Source organism: Nannospalax galili, unplaced genomic scaffold, assembly GCF_000622305.1.
Source record: "Nannospalax galili isolate Female #2095 unplaced genomic scaffold, S.galili_v1.0 scaffold518, whole genome shotgun sequence".
NCBI lineage: Eukaryota > Metazoa > Chordata > Mammalia > Rodentia > Spalacidae > Nannospalax > Nannospalax galili.
In genome coordinates this window covers 3,924,319-3,946,164 of record NW_008342851.1, presented here as the reverse complement: position 1 = coordinate 3,946,164, position 21,846 = coordinate 3,924,319, and the positions used below count along the sequence as shown (strand labels likewise).

The 21,846-nt window shown below is 42.4% G+C and overlaps 1 protein-coding gene and 1 pseudogene across 2 annotated transcripts in view; one reads left to right on the top strand and one right to left on the bottom strand.

Annotated features, from left to right (window-relative positions):
* Ocln (occludin) overlaps positions 1-21,846 on the bottom strand; it is a 63,145-nt gene that overhangs the window by 18,666 nt on the left and 22,633 nt on the right. For both annotated transcript variants that reach the window (XM_008838853.3, XM_017799579.2), the window contains 2 exons: positions 21,350-21,511; positions 3,407-3,555 (listed from right to left, as the gene is read on the bottom strand). In XM_008838853.3, the coding sequence (XP_008837075.1) occupies positions 3,407-3,555; positions 21,350-21,511 (311 nt within the window). The remainder of the gene's footprint in view (positions 1-3,406; positions 3,556-21,349; positions 21,512-21,846) is intronic.
* LOC103738732 lies at positions 12,312-12,734 on the top strand (annotated as a pseudogene).

Genomic DNA, 21,846 nt, shown 5'->3' with positions numbered 1-21,846 from the left:
CAAAGAGAGACCCTGTCTAAACCCCTGCCCTTCCAAAGGAAGGAGTTTATTAAAGTATTCTTTAAATTTTTCTGTGTTACTCATAAAGCCATGTAGAATCAACAGGAGGTTTACTCTAACACTGTATTGCTAATGTAATTATTTCAGGTTGTGTCAGATTTTAAATTGCATATATAATGTTCCTGTCACAAGCATGAAAACAAAGTCTAACAGCAATAAAATACAAAGGGCTAGGACATGCAGTTTTACTTTCCTCTGTAAAGGGCAAGAACAGAAGTGAACAAAGAAAGGGCTGAGACTTTCTAAGTATCAGTTTTGCTATTCAAACCAACTATTAAAAATGTCTGGAGCTTTTTTTTTCCCTCCTTAGTGCTTCCAACTTACAGAAGCGAGAAGCTGAGTTTTATCTACCAGGTTTACTGTCTTCTAAATGATCTACAGTCATTTGGTTCTCACTGTTGTCAGTCTTAAAGTATTCTAACCACAGTTGTAGCCCCTAAAGCTTTGGGGAAGGGGGGTGGCCTATTTACCTCTTCTTTCTACATTTATTCAGATAATGTACTTGGTGTATTATGTTAATGCAATACTTTTAGTCTAGGGAAAAATGTAACCTTCTCCATGGGAGTCAATGATTAACAATTTCTTAGACATGCTGCCAACAAAACTGCTAGCTATTATGTGCCTGTCTTGCTTTGAGGGCGAAGAACAAAACCTCTTTTTGATTATTTGTCTGGAAGTTGTTTCTTCTTGTTATTGTTGTTTTGGGGACAAGGTCTCATGGAGCCCTAACTTCAAATTCACTACGTAGCTGAGGATAACCCTGAACTCCTGATCCTCTTTGCCACTACTTCCCAAGGGCTAGGATTACAGGGTATGTGCCACCATGCCAGGCTTAAAATAAAAAATTTTGAGTATAGTGTGTTTGAGAGCTAGGAAACAGAAAGGAACCCAAAAGTCAAATGAAATGCAACACTGTCATTACAAAGCTTTATCTTAGAAGTTTTCTACCCTTCCTTTTCCTACACCCTCTAAAATACTACACAATAACATCCTTGATCTAGTATGAAAGCTTAAAACAAAATTCTTAGCAAGAGAAGTACTCATGTAGTAAGAATTATGAGATAGATATGTATAGTTTCAATAACCTTGAAACCTGCTTTAAGAGACAGGTTTTAGATCTGGAGAGATGGCACAGCTGTTAAAGGCTAAGGCTAACAACTAAAATGTCAAAGAGACAAGATCTATTATGTTAAAATGCGTACAACCCAGGAGAGGTAGCCAGCCCCTCTTCACTCACAAGTAGGTGCTGTCAACCCCACTTCATCTCTTCTAGAGGGTCCTTTTGTAGGTTTGGACTTCATCCTTCATTCTGGGACACCCCCTTCATCTGCCTTTGCTGCTCCTGTTGTGGCCTTAGTGTAATTAGCCTGCATAATTTCCATAATTTTCACCTACTTTTGTTTTACAAGCTCTGGGAAAACATGGAGTTGTATTCCCAAGAGCACTTGGCTTAGTGTTATACAAATGAAGGGTGGTCAAGATAATTACAGAATTGAAAACAAATGCACAAGACTCCTTTTCCGATGACACACTATCAGTGAAGGAAAAGAAACAACATTCAGGGCTGAAGGATGGCTAACGGTTAAGAACCCTTGCTGCTGCTCTTCCAGAAGACCAGAGTTTGGATCCCAATATCCACCTCAGGCATCATATAACCACTTATAACTCCAGTTCCAGGGAACATAGTGCCTTCTTCTGCCCTCTACTGGCACCTGCACTCATGTGGATAAACCCAGACACACAAGTAAAAATAAAATAAATTTATTTTTAAAGATTAAACTGATAGATGGTGATATAAATTAAAATATTAGTTTCCTCAGGATGGGGTTATGTGGGTGTGATGAGGAAACAGCACACATAAACTGCAAGGTTTCACATCCTCCAGTAACATGGAGGGCCTAACACTGTAAGTAAGATACCCTACTGGATGCTATGGTTTGGATACAGTTCTAAGGTGTATTAATTACTTTTGTGTTGCTGTGATAAAATACTATGACCAAGGCAACTTATAGAAGAGTTTATTCAGAGGGATAAGAATCCATCATGGCCAGGACTGGAGAAAGCTCAGTCTGTTCTTGCCAAAGACTCAGGTTCATGTCCCAGCACCACATGGCAGCTAACAACTGTCAGTAACTCCAGTTCCAGGGTATCTGCTGCCCTCTTCTGACCTCTACAGGCACTGCATGACATGGGTGCACTTACATACATGCAGGCAATACACTTATACACATAAAATAATGATAAATAAAATAAAATTTTTTTTTTTTTTTTGGCTTTTTGAGACAGGGTCCCTGTAGCCCCAGTTGGCCTGGAACGCACTATGTAGACCAAGCTGACCTTGAACTCACAGGCCTGCCTCTGCCTCCTAAGTGCTGGGACTAAAGGTATGTACCACCATGCCCAGCCTAATAAATAAAATAAATTCTTTTTATCTTTTTTGTCTTTTTGAGACAGGGACTCCCTGTAGCCCCAGCTGGCCCGGCCTGGAGCTCACTATGTAGACCAAGCTGACCTTGAACTCACAGAGATCCACCTGCCTCTGCCTCCCTAAGTGTTGGGACTAAAGGCATGCACCACCACACCTGGCTATAAAATAAATTCTTAAAAAAAAAAAAAAAAAAAAATCAGCAGTACTGGAGAGATGGCTCAAGAGTTAAGAACACTGGCTGCTCTTGCAGAAGATCCAGGTTTAAATCCCAGTACCCACATGGTGGCTAACAACCATCTGCAACTCCAGTTCCTGGGGATCTGACACCCTCTTCTATCCTCCTCAGACACTGCACTACACAGGTGCACTTGCATACAGGCATGCAATACATGCGTACACATAAAATAAAGAAAAAATATCTGCATGTGAAAAAGACAGATTCATTTTAGAAAGGAAAAAAGATCCATACTCTTTGTCCTGCTTCAGAGCACTTAGGCCTCAATCAACAAAACAAAGATGGTTGTACTAGGAAAGAAAGGGTGCTGTCAGCTTTTGTGAGTAAAAAGGAAAATGACAGGGCTGGAGAGATGGCTCAGCAGTTAAGAACACTGGTTGTTCTTGCAGAGGACCCGGGTTTGAATCCCAGCACCCACATGGCAGCTAACAACTTTCCATAACTCCAGTTCCAGGGGATGAGAGCCTCTTCTGTCCTCTGCAGGCATTGCACGACATAGGTGCACTTATCTACATGCAGGCAATACACGTATACACATGAAAATAATAAAGTATTAAAAAAAAAGGAAAATGACAAAATGGGTTCTCAGACTTTTGGCTAACATCGAGTATAAAAAACAACATAAAATAATAGGCCAATATTCATATTTAGACCAAATTTTATTGAGTTAAGGTGCTACTTACAGTGGTGTTGACTTATAGGAAGATTCTGGATATGAACGCTTGCCATTCACTTTGCCATTAGAGGAGTAAGCCAAGGCATTGTCAACACCCTCCACATAGTCGGATGGGGGTGGAGGCATGTCTGGTGTGCCTGCAGACACATTTTTAACCTAAAACAACAGCCCCAAGAGACATGGTCATTATTTACCCATAATTGAAAGGGGTAAAGAAAAGCCAGGCATGGTGGTGCACACCTTTGATCCCAGCACTCAGGGAGGCAGAGGCAGGCAGATCCTCTGTGAGTTCAAGGCCAGCCTGGTCTACAGAGTGAGTTCCAGGCAGCTGGAGCTACAGGGAGACCCTGTCTTAAAAAGACCGAAGAAAAAGAAAAAAGGGTAAAGAAACAAGAGACAGTTATCACATATAAAATATCTAATAGTTGGGCCTGGAAAGATGGCTTAGAAGTTAAGAACACTGACTATTCTTACAGAAGACCCGGGTTCAAATCCCAGCACCCACATGGCAGCTAACAACTGTCTGTAACTCTAGTTCCAAAGGATCTGACAGCCTCTTCTGTCTTCCGCCGGCATTGCACGACACGGGTGCGCTTACCTACACGCAGGCAATCCATGCATACACATAAAATAAAAATAAAAAAATAATAAGAGGGCTGGAGAGATGGCTCAGTGGTTAAGAGCACTGACTGCTCTTGCAGAAGACCCAGGTTCGATTCCCAGCACCCACAGGTGGCTACAAACCATCCTTAAGGTGCACTCACATACATGCAGGCAATACACTCATACACATAAAATAAAAATAATAAATAAAATAAAATATATTTAAAATAAAAATAAAATGTTTTTAAAAATAGCTAAAAGTTATTTAGCTCAATAAATTATATTAATTTCTAATGATTACCTTTTTATTGCTAGTGGTAAGAGTCAAATGAATATATTTATAAACACTGCTATTGCTAGTTTAATAATATATCAGTAAGTAGGAAAACTGCTTCTCATTTTCCCACACAACCAATTCATTTTCAGCCTGGGTCAGGGCTGAAGGGAACGTTCATTTCTAAGAAGACCTCAGGTAATGTTGGTGCTGCTCTCTGGGCACGACATATAGACAACCATGATCTAGGACAAATGACTCTGGTTCTTCTTAATCCGTTCATCCCTATACAGGAAATTTAGTTAAGACCACAAGAGAAAGTTCCAGATGTGTTGGAACATGCCTGAAATCCCAGCTAAACTTGGGAGGTTGAGGCAGGCGTGTAAGTTCAAGATCTGAGCTACAGAACAAGGGCAAGGCCAGCCTAGGAAAGTTATTGCAACGGGGGGGGGGGGGTGTACAGAGGAAGGGAGGAGAGAGAAAGGAAGGAGGGCGGGAAAGAGGGGGCAGAGAGAGGCAGGCCCAGGACTCCCACACCCACTGCAAGAGACAAGTGCTAGTCTCAGTCTTAACCAAAGCCTGCCCCTCTCCAGTGAAAAGCAGTCAATGCAGACTGGCTGCACAAGGTACTGAGACTAAGTGACAGATGAGTGCTCAGCCCCACAACAGACGTTTCTACCATCCCCTCTGAGGCTCAGGGATCACAGTGGAAGAAGGGAGGAAGAATGTAAGAACTGGAAGAGAGGGAGAAGGACTGCAAAAAGCCAGCTTTGGGGCAAGTCCCTGCACTCATGAACTCACAGCAGCTGCAGATGCCTACATGGGATCTGCAGAAGAATGGGCCAGTCAACAATCAGGCATGGATGGAGGAGGTGTTCAGGGAGCCCTATCACTCCCTGATGAACTATTTGCTACTGATAGATTCAGTGAGAAGAGCAGTCAGTGCCTTCAGTTGTCTCCCCATTGCTGACCTCACCAGGCTCCAGTGGCTATGTCCAAACCAACAGTCACACAGATGGCCCACGTTATAATAAATGGCTAACAAAACAAAACCAATGGTCAGAAAGGGACTGTTTCGGGGGGGGGGGGGTGATAGGGTGATAGAGATGGGTGGGAGATAAAAGGTGGGGGGAGAGAACAATCAGGAAGCATTATAGACATACATGAAATTGTCAAAGAACAAATTTTAAAAAGGAAAGGAAGAAAAAGATTAAGGAACTCAATTTGTTCTACTATGGCTTTTTACATTTTCAGTTTTTTAATTCTTTAATTTTATGTGTACGTGTGTTTTGCCTGCAGAGGTCAGAAGTGGGCATCTCATCCCCTGGATCTGGAGTTATAGATGGTTGTTATCTGCCAAGTGGGTACTAAGAACCCACTGCAAGCCCTCTGCAAGAGCAGCAGCCAGAGTTCTTAACCACTGAGCCCTCTCTCCATTTCCAGCTGCCTGCTGCTATTGCTCTTTAATAAAACATCTGCTATCTTCCCTAACTGTACTCTCAAGGGCTTTATTGTTCACAGCCTACACAGTGTATCACAGAATCACTGCTTTCCCTTTTCACTTTCATGCTTACATGTAAGTGAATTTGTCCTACAGAAGTAGTATTTGGGCTGGGGGTATAGCTCAGTGGTAGAGCACCACCTAGCATAGTGCTTTGGTTCAGTACTGAGTAACACAAAAGAGAAAAAGTAATATTCCTTAGAGATTATACTTTGTTAATAATGTGGAAGAGTTACTAACTTCGAGAGAAAACGTATTTAAATTTTAAAAACACAGATTTCCACCACTGTTTGATTTCATGTAACAGGGAACACTCTTTAAACTTTTACCTTAAAAAGAAAAATCTTTGCAGTTAGTTTTTTAAAATAATGGCCAGGCATGATGGCACAGACCTTTAATCCCAGGCAGAGGCAGGTGGATCTCTGTGAGTTCAAGGCCAGCCTGGCCTACATAATGAGTTCCAGGACAGCTGGGGCTATAGGAAAACCCTGCCTCAAAAAGACCAAAATAAAAGAAGAAAAAAAAAAAAAGGCCCTAAATGTGTGAAGGGCATGATGAGGAATCTCACCTAGCACAACCCTTCTGAACACAGTAAAAACTCAATATAATGGATACAAGTAAATTCTTTAGATCCAATTGAACATTTTTTTTCACAGAATTTTCAGGTAACAGCAGTTATAATTGAATTACTGTGCTATTATACACCCTTGCAATTATGATCAGTGTCTATATAGTGTATTTCCTTGTAATATACCTTATATATTAAGTTCTTCAATTTTCATAGCATTAAAGAAAGGCAAACATCTCTGCTCCTGGAGTACACAGAGATTTTCCTGATTGTTTCATATTCAAGAGTAGAAAGGAATGGGATCATTTCCCTGTGGAAGTGGAATTCAGAGCTGCTGCCAAAGCAGCAGGTGGGTTTCCAGGGAGTATACTTAGATTCCACCACAGGGGGCTAGGGTGGGAACCATTCTTGGCTCCCCCTGAATTCCTTACAAGAGAACACAACACCCTTTCAGGCAAATGCGTTTGCCAACTCAAAGGCCGGCTCTAGTTCTGGAGACCTCATCAGAGCTTAAAAAGGCTTCCTTTTTTTTTTTTTTAAACACATATTATTTATTATTTTTATTTTATGTGTATGCGTGTATTGCTTGTGTGTAGGTAAGTGCACCTGTGTCGTGCAATGCCACTGGAGGACAGAAGAAGCTGTCAGATCCCCTGGAACTGGAGTTACAGACAGTTGTTAGCTGCCATGTGAATCCCCGGTCTTCTGCAAGAACAACCAGTGTTCTTAACCACTGAGCCATCTCTCCAGCCCCAAGCCTTCCTTTTCTTAAAAGCCTATTTTGCACTTCTCCAGCCTGGGATGCTTATCCCTCTTTAGCCTCCAAATCTTGGTTCAGGTACTGCCACCTCCTAGAGGCCTTTCACTTAAGTCCCTTCTGGGTGAGGTACCAACCTGTCCTATCTCCCCACATCTGTGCCTACAAACTTCCAACCAGAGAGAACCTACTCACTGCCAAGCCATTGCTTACTCAGAGTACTGGCTCACTCACTTACCTAACTTCTGGAGACAACAGATTGTTCACAAGCCTCCACCTCAACTGCTTACAATGCTCAACCTTACAGTATTACTCCTCTCAGAAATGAGGAAGCTGTGGCTCAGAGGGTTGGCTAACTTTCCCAAGGACCAAGATGTAATAAAAAGAATAACATAGGCAGCCTCCAATTTTGTTTGCTCTTTGGGTCTCCAAAGCCCAGCCTAGTGCCTGGCACAAATCAGAAACCCAGAGCATGGCCTGCAAAAGGGCTCAGTGGAAGCCGGGTGTGGTGGCACACGCCTTTAATCCCAGCAGAGGCAGAGGCAGGCGGATCTCTGTGAGTTCAAGACCAGCCTGGTCTACATAGTGAGTGCCAGGACATCTGGGGCTACAGGGAGGCCCTGTCTCAAAAAGACAAATAATAAATAAATTAATTAATTAATTAATTGATTGATTAATAAGTGGGCTCAGTGGATAAAAGGCACTTGCCACCAAGCCTGACAACCTGATTTCAATCCAGGGACCCACAGGGTGGAAGGAGAGACCCAACTCCCACAAGCTGTCTTCTGAGTTCTACATATGCTCCATGACACAAGTACATATACACACCTGCACATACTCAAATAAATATAGTAAATTTTTTAAAAGGAAGCCTAGAGCTGGTTATAAAAGAAGTTTCCTCACTGCAAATTAGAAGCAAGAGAAAGTAAAGTGAAAACACAAAGTAAGACTTGTCTTGGAGAAAGAAAAGCTTGACAGTCAGTCATTCCCAGGGCCAAATCTGGACTTGTCACTCTCGAGCAGCCTTGGGTAAGCCTCTGGCTGACCACGTCTCTATTCCAGTAGAGTCCAGTCAACCAAAGAATGCCTTAGACTCACTCTTAAGATTAAATTCAAAAAGAGCCACCACTCACACAGACATGCTTAAGGAACAGGCTGATTAATTTCAGGGGATACACAGGATTTACTAAGACTCATACTCCAGTCAAAAAAAGAGCTGTTTCTGAAATGTCAAAATGCAATGAAGTATTTCAAAAGATCCACACAGGGATTATGATGAGGACAAATTTTTATTCAAAATTTAATTATACTCTTTAGAAGGATGCCAGTTATGTCACCTATGAATAAACCCTCAATGATGACATTTGACCACCTCCTTGCCCCTCCAGGAGAATTAATGAGAACATTCTAAAGTCCTGTGGGATCCCGGAATGAAAATAAGGACAGGTCTAGGCTTCTGCGCAGCTCAGGAGCGCTCCCCTGTTCCCTGTCCTTCTCTACCTTCCACTGGGAGCCAGATGGAGCTAGAGTCGGGTGGGCCCCATCCATCTTCTCTACCCTAACCCCCTGAAGTCAGAGGGAATAAAAAAAGGTCAAAATTTGGGGAAAACACTTCCTCACGAAAATCAACTTCCTGTCATGTGAAGTAAGCAATGATGTCCTGCATTTTAAGCTCACAAGTGGACAGTCAGGCTAGACCTGCATCCAGCCAGTCTACCTCTAAGAAGGAAAGGGAAGTTCATCTGAACGTCTATCATGTGCCAGGCAGTCGGACCTCATTTATTTGTTGCCACCACCACCCAGGTAGATAGAATTATCAGTGTTTTCTGAGGAAATTTAATTGGAATGGTTAAATTAACTTGCTCAAAATCACACAGAAGGTGAAGTGGTAGGTGGGGAATCTGAGCCCTGGTCCAGCTAGTTTCAGAGCCCTGTTCCTTCTGCAAATTGACCTCTAGAATTCAAACTCAGTTTGAGCCACCCAACAAAGGAAATCATCCCCACTGCCTTAAGCTACTGAGATATGACCCCCAAACTTCTATTTGCCTAACTTTATAAGAACAGCTTCTGACACAAAATTTAGTCACCAGTGCCCCTGTCCTTAAGCTACTGAGATATGACCCCCAAACTTCTATTTGCCTAACTTTATAAGAACAGCTTCTGACAAAATTTAGTCACCAGTGCCCCTGTTTGGGTCAGAGGTAAAAATTTCACCTTCAGAAGGGCTTTTCCTGTTTGGCAAGTAGAGAAATACCTCCGCATGAGGGAGGAGAAGGCTAATCTGCAAGTTACCATCTCCAGTTTTACAACCTACCCAACCCACCTTTCATGAGCTACTATCCTAGCACAAGCTCTCAACAAGTGGTCCAACTTGTTTTTCCTGTTTCCTGGTATTTTTACACCTGCAGAAGCTGGCCCCCAACAAAAGCTCAAAATTGCCTCTGGAAAGTTCTCTCCCTCTTTTTCCAGTTTGGGACATTTGAAAATGAATGTTCCCACAGGGACCGATGCCACAAATGAAGGTCATAGAACAAGTCTGAACACCTGATTTGATTTAGGTTGCTCCATGGCACTGAGGTTTTTGCCCCCAGACCAGCTGCACACTACCCAAAGGAAGTATCTATATCCCAGCAAAGATGAATTCTAAGTCAGTGGGATGCGAGAGGTCTGGGAGCAGGTGAGGTGGAGAAACCTTCTATCACTGAGTGAACATTAGCAGTTATCTTATTCATAGTTTCCAGCTGTAGAAACAGAAATCCTGCTGAAGGCTCATACACAGCTACTTCATGCTACAGGAGAGCTGGAAAGCTGCCCCTGGGCCAGCCATCAGCTGCTTTTTCAAATGCCCTTCAGTTTCCCAGAATAATGCCATGTGTAGAAAGGCCTGCCTACATTAACTCAAAAGCTAACAGGGTCAGCAATGTAACAGGTTCTCAAAGCATGCACCCCAGACTAGCACATCCACACCATCTGCTCAGGCTCCACCCAGACCCACTAAATCAGAAACCAGAGGGTAGGGCCCGGGCAGGCTGCTCTAACAAGCCCTCCAGGGGATTCAGGTGTCAACAAAGGCAGAGCAGCCCCCAGAGCGGCACAGAATGCAGACAACCGTACCTGATTCAAATCATTACACCTGTACACATGGTTGGGTTTAGAAACATTAACTCTTAGTACTAGAAATCTAGGAATTCCAGCTTTCAGAGAGCCACAAAGACTGCTCTGACTCAAACTCTACTTCCTCCTAAGACCTCTCTAAACAGGCTGGAACAGTCAGGGCCTGGTATAAAGTCACAGGTGCGACAGCTGCTTCTGTTACATTGTTTTCCCCAGACCAAAGACAACCATGTCATCTTTCCCACAGTGACACTCTAGTATACTATGGGGATAGTATAGGCAAGAATGCCTGAACTAAGGAGGGGAATAAGAAAGGTATTCAAGTTTCATCAGTTATCTAATGCTGGTGACCAATGGTCCTTGTCACTGCGGCCTGGCTCATGCACATCTGCACCCCCACCCATGCATATCTGCATGCTGTGAAGCCTGCCTGTTATACCCTTGGGGAAAATACTTGTTTTCACTGTAAGCTTGTAGCAGAGTGGGTAAGGGCAAGTCACACTGTAATTAATGTTACATGTATGTACTTACATCTTGGATACTCTTTCTTACCAAGCTCCCTTATCAAACTCATCACTGAAGATGCTAACAATTACCCTTCCAACTGAAATATATTGGGTGTAGGTGTATTCAATACATTTCTTACTTATGAGGATTTCAGTTTATGATGGTTTTATCAGGGTATAACCCCATATTAAGCCAAGGAGCATCTGTGCATATCTACAGTTTATAGTACATCAATTACACTTCAATAAGTCTGTTTTAAAAACTCATTGGGTGTAAATACACTGTGTTGGCCCTGACCTAAGCCCTTTCTTTAGCTGTTACATCAGCCTGATTGTGGATCAAGCTTTTATCTTCCCTGCTTACAGAAAACTAACCTATTAAATTAACATATAAAACTGCTTTGGGACAAAGTTAAAACCATCAGAAGCCAAAGAGCATTAAAAACTATCGTATACCAGGATTTTGACATCCGATACCAGAAAGAGCCTGAGTAAGCAGAGTTGAACCCATCTGTCACCACCACAAGCCATTATCCTATCACTGTGTCTGCCTCACCAATTTTTAGCTTCCTTCATTGAGTTCAGAAAGGACACAACCACTCCACACTCATCTCAGATTCCTTAAGTTTACCAAAACTACATCAGGAGCACCTGAAACTGGTGCTCTGTGTAGTTACTATTTCACCAGAATACTACGTCAATAAAAACTGATCTTATATGTACATTTACCAAATCAACTCTTAATATTTACTATAGAGGTATAATCACTCTAGAGAAATTGAACATGCATGTTTCCATAGTTATAACTACAGATTTGGTGAAGAAATTTGAACAGAAAGATTAGGAGGAATGACTTGTCTTTGTGGGCTCAAGTTCTAGGCCCTCCCAAGGCCCTCCCAACTCAGCTCTGGTACCCACAGCTGAAAAGTCCCACCTCTGTCAGTCTCAATTCCTCAGGGCATGGTCACCTGCTCTTGTAAGAAACCAAGTTCCTTGGGGGCTGGAGAGATGGCTCAGTGGTTAAGAGCACTGGGTATTCTTGCAGAAGATCAGGGTTCTAATCCTAGCACCCATATGGTGGCTAACCCATAACTCCAGTTCTGGGGGATCCGACCCTCTTCTGTCCTCCACGGCACTGCAGACACAGGTGCACTTACACACGTGCAAGCAATACACTCATACACATAAAATAAAAAAAAAATAAATTTAAAAAGAAATCCAGTTCTGACAAGCAGAAAAGGATCAGAGCAGCATGGCCCCCTCAATAGGAAAAGCCAACAGACACAGAAACAAAACAACTCAGAAACTCACTATAAGCTATTCAAATCACACTCTGAATTTAAATCTGGTCCACTGATTCCAGACATCAAAAACAAAGAGAAAATTACATTTAATTCATGCAGTATAGTTGTAGTACACATTGTCTACACACCACCTTTTTTCTAGAAACATTTGCCTCATTCCACACATATGCCATTACCATGTGATAGTGCCAAGAATGGTCAAGTTAACTCAGCCACAGTCCCTTCCCAGCAAGTTTCAGAAAGCACTAATATGCAAAACTCGCTCTTTTATCAGGACCCGCCAACATGGGCCACGTTTGTACCAAAATTGTGAAGAACGAAGCCGGGTCATCTTTGAGAAATACTACACACACCTGGGGAACAACTGCCACACCAACAAGTGCATGTGTGAGGAGATCGCCATTATCCCCAGCAAGAAGCTCCACAAGATAGCAGGCTATGGCACGCCATCTGATGAAGCAGAGCCAGAGAGGTCACATGAGAGGGATCTCCATCAAGTTGCAGGAGGAGAAGAGAGAAAGGAGATAATTATGTTCCTGAGGTCTCAGCCCTGGATCCGGAGCCCACTGAGGCAAATCCTGACACTAGGAAATGATGGTGCTTCTGGACTTTGGCAGTCTCTCCAACCTGCAGGTCACTGAGCCTGCAGCTGGGATGAATTTCAAAACACCATGTGGAGCTGTTTGGACCTTTTCTGCTATTCTTTAATATTTTCAATAAATCTGGGAACAACAACAAAAAAGAAAAACTCAAGCCGGACATGGTGGCTCATGCCTATAAATCCCAGCACTTGAGAAGTTGAAGGCAGGAGGGTCAGAAGTTCAAGGTCATCATCAGCTATCTGGACTACAAGAAACCTTGTCTCAAAAAATAAATAAAACTGAAAGAAAAGCTCAAGAACTCCAGGTGGTTACCCTCTGCCTTTGTTTCCAAGAGAAAGTGAAGCCTACCCAGACAGAAAGAGTAAGGTGAGAGCACACCCTAACAACCTCTGACTGAGACCCAGCCTCACTGACCTCTGAAGCTAAGTTGTTTCAACTCTTTCTAAGTTTTCATGTATTAGCACCAGAGGCTTTTAAATAAACTCCTCTTTGCCTGAGCAAATTCAAGTTGCTTCTGTCACCTGTAACTAGGACATCAAAATTCTTCTCTGTCTAGTCAGTTATTTTCCTGCCCAAAGCCCAAAAAGTAGACAATTATACTTTGACTCAGAAGCATCTCACACCAATCTTTAGAGGCAGACAAAATTATACTGCCTGATTCTGCAAACACGGAAATTGAAGTGCAAGGGTATTAATCTGCTTGCGAATGTGTACTAGAATGTGAGCTACTACCTATATAACCAGGCACACTTTCCAACCAAACCTCATTTACATGCTGGTTAAAAAATATCAAAATTCATTTGCCTAAAGTCACACTAAAGGAGTGGAGCCAGAATTCAAGTCCTGGTGCTCTAACACCCCAATATCCTGCTTCCATGAGAAGCAGAAAAGCCAACATTACATATCCAGGGTAGAAGAAATGGGGAGCACTAAGACTCCCATTAGGCTACTTATCTAAGAACTGAAACCCACAATTAAGGGTATGGTCTGCCTACAGTGATGTGCAAACCCATCAGAGCCAGTTCTCCTGGCCCGTGGTGCCTATGTGAAGTAAAACAACTTCTAGCAATTGTAAAGAAACCCAGGATGCAAGAACATTTGAGGGTTTCTACTTTTTTTTCCTTCGTTTTTGAAATGGGCCTCACTATGCTGCCCAGCCTGACCTCAACTCCTAGATTTAAGTCTTCCTCCTGCCTCTACCTCCAGAAGAGCTTGGACTATAGGTAGTAACTGCACCTAGCACCCTCCTTATGGTTTCTACTCTCCTTTTTATTACTTTTTATGTGTATGAGTGTATTGCTTGCATGTGTGTACATGCACCCACATCATGCAATGCCCACAGAGGTGAGAAGAGGGAGTCAGATCCCCTGGAACTGGAGTTATGGACAGCTGTTAGTTGCCATATGGGTGCTGGGATTCAAACCCGGGTCCTCTGCAAGAGCAGCCAGAGCTTTTAACCACTGAGCCATCTCTCCAGCCCCATGGTTTCTACTCTTAGTACATTAGTTGATCCTCAGCGCTGAGACGCACCTCTGTCATACAGTCAAGACAACAGACGACAAGGAAAATGTCTTTATAACTGAAGGGAGGAAGGCACTTTGGCTTGTCGTATCTGTAATTGTTAATCACTTGTACACACACACTATCTTCATGCAGAGGGTTTGACCACCTCATAAGTATGATTCATAAAATTTGGCCTTTACCCCCATCAAAACTCTTATGAAAAAGCAGGCGTGGTGGCACATGCTTTTAATCCCAGCACCCAGGAGGCAGAGGCAGGTGGATCTCTGTGAGATGGAAAACAGACTCGTCTACATATGAGTTCCAGGCTAGCTGGGGCTAAGGGGGAGACCCTGCCTCAAAAAGGAAAAAAAAAAAAAGACAGAAAAACTCTTATGAGACTCGAGGTATCAGGCCAGGCATGGTGATATATGCCTTTGATCCCAGCACAAAGTAGAGGCAGGCAGATCTCTCTGAGTTCAAAACTAGCCTGCTCTACATAGTGAGTTCCAGACCAGCCAGGGCTACAAAATGAGACCCTGTCTCAAATAACAACAACAAAAAGAAAACAAGGAAAAAAAGAAAGAATCAAGGCATCAGAGATATTGCTTGAGTTTTGCCACTTCAACAGTTATGAAAAAGAAAACATACTAGGCCAAAGAAAAGAAACATACCAAGAAATACAACGATACACTTCTACCTGTTTGATGGGCAAACATTTTAAAGTCTAACAATATCAAGAGTTGCTGAGATAATAAATGGCCCACACCTTGGAAAACAATTTGGCATTCTTTTATAGACATACATTATCAAACTCTTCACCCCAGGAGTCACACTTAAGTACAGAGAAATCTGCACAAGTGTAGGTGACTCAAACTGGTTTACAGCAATGCCACTGGGATTTCTTTGGTTTTCTTCTTTATTTGTTGTTTTTTTTTTTGGTCTTTTTGAGACAGGGTCACTCACCCTATAGCCCCAGCTGGTCTGGCACTCACTGTGGACCAGGATGGCCCTGATTTGACAGAAATCCACCTCCTCTGACTCCAGGCTGAGATTAAAGGCTTGCCCCACCATGCCCAGCTCGTTGGTTTTCTTTTCTTTTTGGTCGTTTTGAGATAGGGTCTCCCTGTAGCCCCAACTGACCTGGAACTCACTATGAAGACCAGGCTAGCCTCAAACTCGGAGAGATATCCACCTGCCTCTGCCTCGCATGCTAGGCATACATTTTACCACTGAGCTAGAGCCCCTTCTCAGCAATGCTGTCCTTAATAATAAAGAAGCTCATGGACAGGAAACTAGATAAACTGTCATGAAATGCTGTAACACAGGGATCAGACAACAGTCTCTAATCAAATTCAAAACATGGATGAACCTCGTTAACCTAATACTGAATTTAAAAGGCACACGATGAGACAGCGCGCACGCACACACACACACACACACAAACACACACATACATGGGACTGAACCCAGAGCCTTGTAGACATGCAAGACAAGCACTGTACCACTGCGTCCAACATTTTCTATGAATGTAAAAAACACCTAAAAGGAAAGAACATACCAAGGAGGCATAAATATATATGGTAATCATGATAATAATAATGATGAACTCAAAATTCAAAACAGGTCTCTTTAAGGACAGGTATAAGCAAGAAGATGAAAAAATAAAATATATATGGGGTAATGAGTTTGGTGTTAGTATTGTAACACTTGGCTGGGATGGTGTCCCTAAGTGTTCATTATGAAGCAAATAAATAAATGTAGCAAGAATGCTGTACATGTAGGGAAGATAACACCCTTGGGGCTGGAGAGATGGATCAGTGGTTAAGAGCAATGGCTACTCTTGCAGAGGACCCGGATTCGATTCCCAGCACCCACATGGCAGCTAACAACCATTCCTAACTCCAGTTACAGGGGATCCGACACCCTCTTCCGTCCTCTGCAGGCACTGCAGGACATGGGTGCAGTTACAAACATTCAGGCAAAACATTTATACACATAACGATTTTAAAAACAACCTCATGAACCAAGAACTGGATTAATCTAGTTCTGTGTGCCTAAAATTCCAGTTGGAAACAACACAAAACAAACCCAAGTAAATGAGTAAGGTTTCCCAGAGAGCAAAAAATATTCAGCGTTCCCATCCTAGCTTAGCTTACTCATATACCCAAGCTACTGTCTACGAATGAAAACACTGTCTGTGGGGAAGAAAACACAACCTCAACATCAATTTTCTCCATTCTCTAAGACTTTATTTACTTTATATAAGAAAATGATTCGTTGCTGAGCATGGTGGCGCACGCCTTTAATCCCAGCACTCGGGAGGCTGAGACAGGCGGATCTCTGTGAGTTCAAGGCCAACCTGGTCTACATAGTGAGTTCCAGGACAGCTGGGGCTATAGGGAGACCCTGTCTCAAAAGGACAAAGGAAACAAAAGAAAAAGAAAGAAAGAAAGGAAGGAAGGAAGGAAGGAAGGAAGGAAGGAAGGAAGGAAGGAAGGAAGGAAGGAAGGAAGGAAGGAAGGAAGGGTGGGTCAAAATGTGTTCATAAAAGAAAGACTAAACAAAATATTCAATCTTCATCAAAAATGTGAAATTTTAGGAGGTAAAATTTCAGTCTACGTGGTATTGTGGGGGGAAATTTAAGTTCGAACTTATTTCATGTCATAATCAAAATTAGCTTCACAGGCTGAAGATCAGTTCAGTGTAGAATGTTTGTGCAGCATGTACAAGCACCTGGGTTCCATCCCCACAATACACAGCAAGGCAAAACCAAAAAACATCAAAATATTGAAGAACCTCAAAAAAGTGCCAGTGAAGCATCAAGGAGGTGAGACTCCCCAAGAACAGCAAAGCAAAACAAAAGCCATAAAGAAATAAACCTGAAAATCTAAGGGTAAAATATGAGAACACTGTAATCATACATCGATGAAACGGCTTGAAAAGAACCACACTGCAGACACAGGGGAAAGACGACGAAATCTGGAAAAAAATGCAGCATGTAATGCTAGTGTTCATGACATGAGAAAGCTCAGAAAGAAGAGACTGAGCAATACAAAAATGAAAGAACTAAGCTTGTTACCACAAAGTGATAACAACATACACAGCAAACATGCTTAATCACAGAATGTTTTTTAAATGAAACTTAACTTTTACTTACTAGATTGCTAATATCCAGACCAGGAAGTAAATCATTTCACATGTAAATCACTTAGTGTTAGTGGATCCTGCAGAGCTTTCAAAAACAAGACAACTTAGGGGCTGGAGAGATGGCTCAGCTGGAGAGATGGCTGCTCTTGCAGAGGACCCAGGTTCAGGTCCCAGCACCCACAGAGTGGCTTACAATCATCCAAAATTCCAGTTTCAGGGGATCTTCCACTGTCTTCTGACTTCCGCAGGCATTGCATAACATGGGTGCGCACTTGCATACATTCAGGGTATACACTCGTACACAAAAAATAAAATAATAAAATAAATCCTAAAAATTAAAATAGGGCTAGCAAGATAGCTCAGCAAGTAAGGAAACTTGCCAGGAAGGCTGACAACCTTAGTTCAATCCTTGAAACCCACACAATGGAAGGAGAGAACCAACTCCCGAAAGTTGTCTTCTCACCCTCACACATGCCATGGTGTGTGTACATGAATAAATAATATATAAATAAGTAAATAGATGAGAATAAAAAATAAAATTAAAGGAGACCATAACAAACTAAGGGAACACAAGGAACTAAGAGGACCTGAAGAAATGGGAAAGTGTAGGGAAAGACAGCAGAAATGGGCACGTAAGAACCCAGGATGGCAAGGAATGGCTTTCCTACATACTTTTTGTGTTAATTCTGGCCAAAGGATTCTTAAAAGCATTAAGGAAGAAAGATTTCTCATCCCACCAAACACGTACTACACAAATAAAGTATGGTGCTATCTGCACTAATCCAACTGAATCCAATGAATCTCACATACATTATGTTGAGTGGACACAGAAGTGTGCAACCATTATTAATATTTGGGAGGTCTCTTGTCTTAGCATTCTGCAATTACTGGGATTCCATTTTTCCCCCAGTACTGGGAATTTAACTCATGAAGTAAAATTTTAATCCTCGTGCTGCATAAGTAGTTAATTCTAGATTATTTTGATGATATCGGTTTCTAATCACCAAAAGGAAGAAAACTCCCTGCCTCAAGTTGGATGCAGGGACGCATTTGCACAGCAGCAGCCCATCTGCAGAGCGGCAGTCCACAGCCAGAGTGAAAGCCACCAGAAAACGCCACAGAAGAGCAGCCAGTAGCAACAGGCTGCGCCTGGTGTTGAAATCAGCCGTGGGAGACACAGAATATGCAATGAGTTCAGCGACATGAGTTTGGGTAGGGCAGGGAAGAAGAGAAAAACAAAGCACCTGTGGCTAAAACCATCCAAGGCATCTACTAAGAGGTATAATATATAAATACAATACCTTTTTCTGTGTATATGTGGAACTTTTTCTAGTGCTAGGGATTAAACCCAGGGCCTTGACATGCTAAGCAAGCAATGGACCAATGAGCTCTGCCCCTGCCCCAGGCCAAAAGCGATGCTTTTTAAAGGACTGTCTTTGAAACTTCACTATCACCACTCCCTTGAGTTACTATGATTATCTTTTGCAAAATTATCAAAAATATTTATAACTGATTAAGCCTTCTGGACAGTAAACCGGGTGAGAGGCTAAAGTTCACTGGGACTCAAACATTACCGGTGCTGGTCTACCTTGAGCTGGTTTATTTATTTTTTTTAAAAGCCTCTCGAAACCTTAAGTAAACAAATCCAACAGCCAGTGAAAACGGACACACCCAGAAACTCTCATCAAAACGTTTATGTCATAGATCACAATGGACTGTCCTATTCCATCTACAGGTGGCCTTGCCTGGAGCTAAAGGTCGAAAGAAAATACTCCCTCCCAGCTTCAGACCTCACAGGGGAACTGGCTTCAAGCAGAAGACAGGGCACAGCACTCATCACCTCAGAAGCAAACACACACCACACCCTTTGAGACTTTCCTAACATGCTTTGTTTGCTCCTTAAGGAACTAGAAATAATTTCATCTAAGTTTCTACATTTCCTGAAAACTCAAGACATTTAGAATTCTAGCACTAAAGGGAACTTCAAGTCAGCAACGATCAGCAGCTGCCTTAAAGCCCTCTTACATCCCCACTGCCAGTGGTCACAACTCTACCCTGGAGTCAACCAGGGTCCAGTGTTCTCAGTTGACCTTGATGGCAAGAAATCAACCTGGCCAGAGCCACGTCTAGTGGCATTGGCCTGGAATCCAAGCTACTTGAGAGGCTAAGGCAGGAGGATCAAAAGTTTGTGGCCTGCCTGGATTACAAAGTGGATTCAAATCCAGTCTGGGCAACTTAACAAGAGCCGATCTCAAAAACAGAAAATACAGATGGCCAGGGGGTGGCATAGTAGGTAAAGCACTGATCGTGCAAATGTAAGAACATGGGTTCAGATCCCCAGAACTCAAGTAAAAGCCAGATACAGTAGAGAGTTTGTAATCTCAGTTCTCCTAGCGTAAGATGGGAGACAGAGACAGGCATGGTGGCGCACGCCTTCAGCCCCAGCACTCAGGTGACAGAGGCAGGCAGATCTCTGTGAGTTCAAGGCCAGCCTGGTCTTCATAGTGAGTTCCAGGACAGCTGGGGCTACAGGAAGACCCTGTCTCAAAAAGACCAAAAAAAAAGATGGGAGACAGAGAATTCCAAGAAGCTCAAGGGCAGCAGCCCTGGCAAATGCAAAGGTGATGAGACTCACACAAGGTGGAAAGTGAGGACTGACACCTGGGATTGTCCTCTGACCTCCACACACCCAGTGGCAGGTGCACATGATGAGACTCACAAATAGAAACACACACACATACACAAACACATCACACGCAGCATACATACACAGAATAAGAAAAAAGAAAGTACAAAAATCTGGGGATATAGCTCAATGGTAGAGAGCTTGCCTAGCATGCACAAGGTTCCGGGTTCAATCCTCAGTACTGGAGGAAAAAAAAAGGAGGAGGGGAGCAGAGAAAGAAGAAAAAATAAATCATTTTGGTCAAAGACACCTATAATTACAGTTTCTGTAGCTGCTCACAGCATCCAGACAGAAACAAAGTTGCATTCCAATCATCTCCAAAGGCAGTTTAGTAACACTTCTGAAGGTTTTTGGGTTTTTGTTTGGAGATTTGGTTTTGGGGGTGTTTTTTGGCTTTGTTTATTTAGGGGTTTCTTGGGGAGGGGTTGTTGTCATTTGTTTTTGTTTTGTGAGACAGGGTGTCCCTGTTGCCCCAGCTAGCCTGGAATTCCTTCTGTAGATCAGGCTTGGCCTCAAGCTAATAGAGTTCTGTCTGCCTCTACCTCATAAGCCCTGGGATTAAAAGTGTGCACCATCACACTCAGCTGATTGGTTGGCTTTTTGAGATAGGGTCTTATGCTATAGCTTTGGCTAGCCTGGAATTTGCAAGGTAGACCAGACTGTCCTGGAATTCAGAGCTGCCTGCCTCCCAGGCAATAGTGTTTTCTTCAAAATAAAAGGCAGAGAAACCAAAGGGGATAGGAAGAAGGGCCTCTCTCTATTCTGTAAAGGCGGAGCTCTTCGTGTGACTTTTAAAAGCCATTTCTTTCCAGAGTCTAGATCTGCTCCTGAAAACAGAAATGATTGTTATCCTCTATCTAATAAAACAATTTCCGGGGCTGGAGAGATGGCTCAGCAGTTAAGAACACTGGTTGTTCTTGCAGAAGACCCGGGTTCAAATCCCAGCACCCACATGGCATCAAGGGGTCTGGAGAGATGGCTCAGCAGTTAAGAACACTGACTGCTCTTGAAGAGGACCCAGGTTTGATTTCTAGCACCCACATGGCAGTTAACAGGTGTCTGTAACTCCAGTCCCAGGGGATCCAACAGCCTCTTCTGACCTCTACAGGCATTGCAAGACACAGGTGCACTTACCTACATGCAGGCAATACATGCATACACATAAAATAAAATAATAAAAAAATTGTTTTAAAGTTTAAAAAAATAATTAAAAAATAAAATAAAACAATTTCTACTTATCCCACCTTTTAAAAATTCTGAATATAAGTCAAACTTATTCAGTATACAAAGATATAATTCTGAGCACAAAGTTTAACAAAATACCCAAAATGTAGTTCCAGAAACCGAGGGGTTAATAAAAGATCGAAAGTTTTTTTTACACTTACCCACTCTTCAACATTGGGGGACTGCTCATCATAAATATGTTCCTTATCCCACAAAATATTGGACTTATCATACCGGTCCATCTTTCTTCGGGTTTTCACAGCAAAAAAAATGATTAAAGCAAAAGCTACAATAATCATGAATCCCAGGACAATGGCAATAGCCTGAAAAAGGATGAAATAAATATTTACATAATTAATTTTAATTGCAATCTACCTTCTGTGAGTTAAAACCCTTACCTACCTAAGGGTCTATTAAGTACCTGTGGTTTAATAGATATAAAACTAAAGCAAATTGTTACATATTAGTTGTATCATATTAACCCACACCAACTGGACTAAAGTTATCAAAACGTGCACAAGTGTGCTGCACACAAGCATAAATCTATGTGTACCACATGGTTCAATCCTTAGAACATGCTTAAAGCTAGGGACTATCACCAATCCATTTTAGAGCTATAGAAAACCAGTTCTGAAACGTGTCCCTATAGAACAGCTAG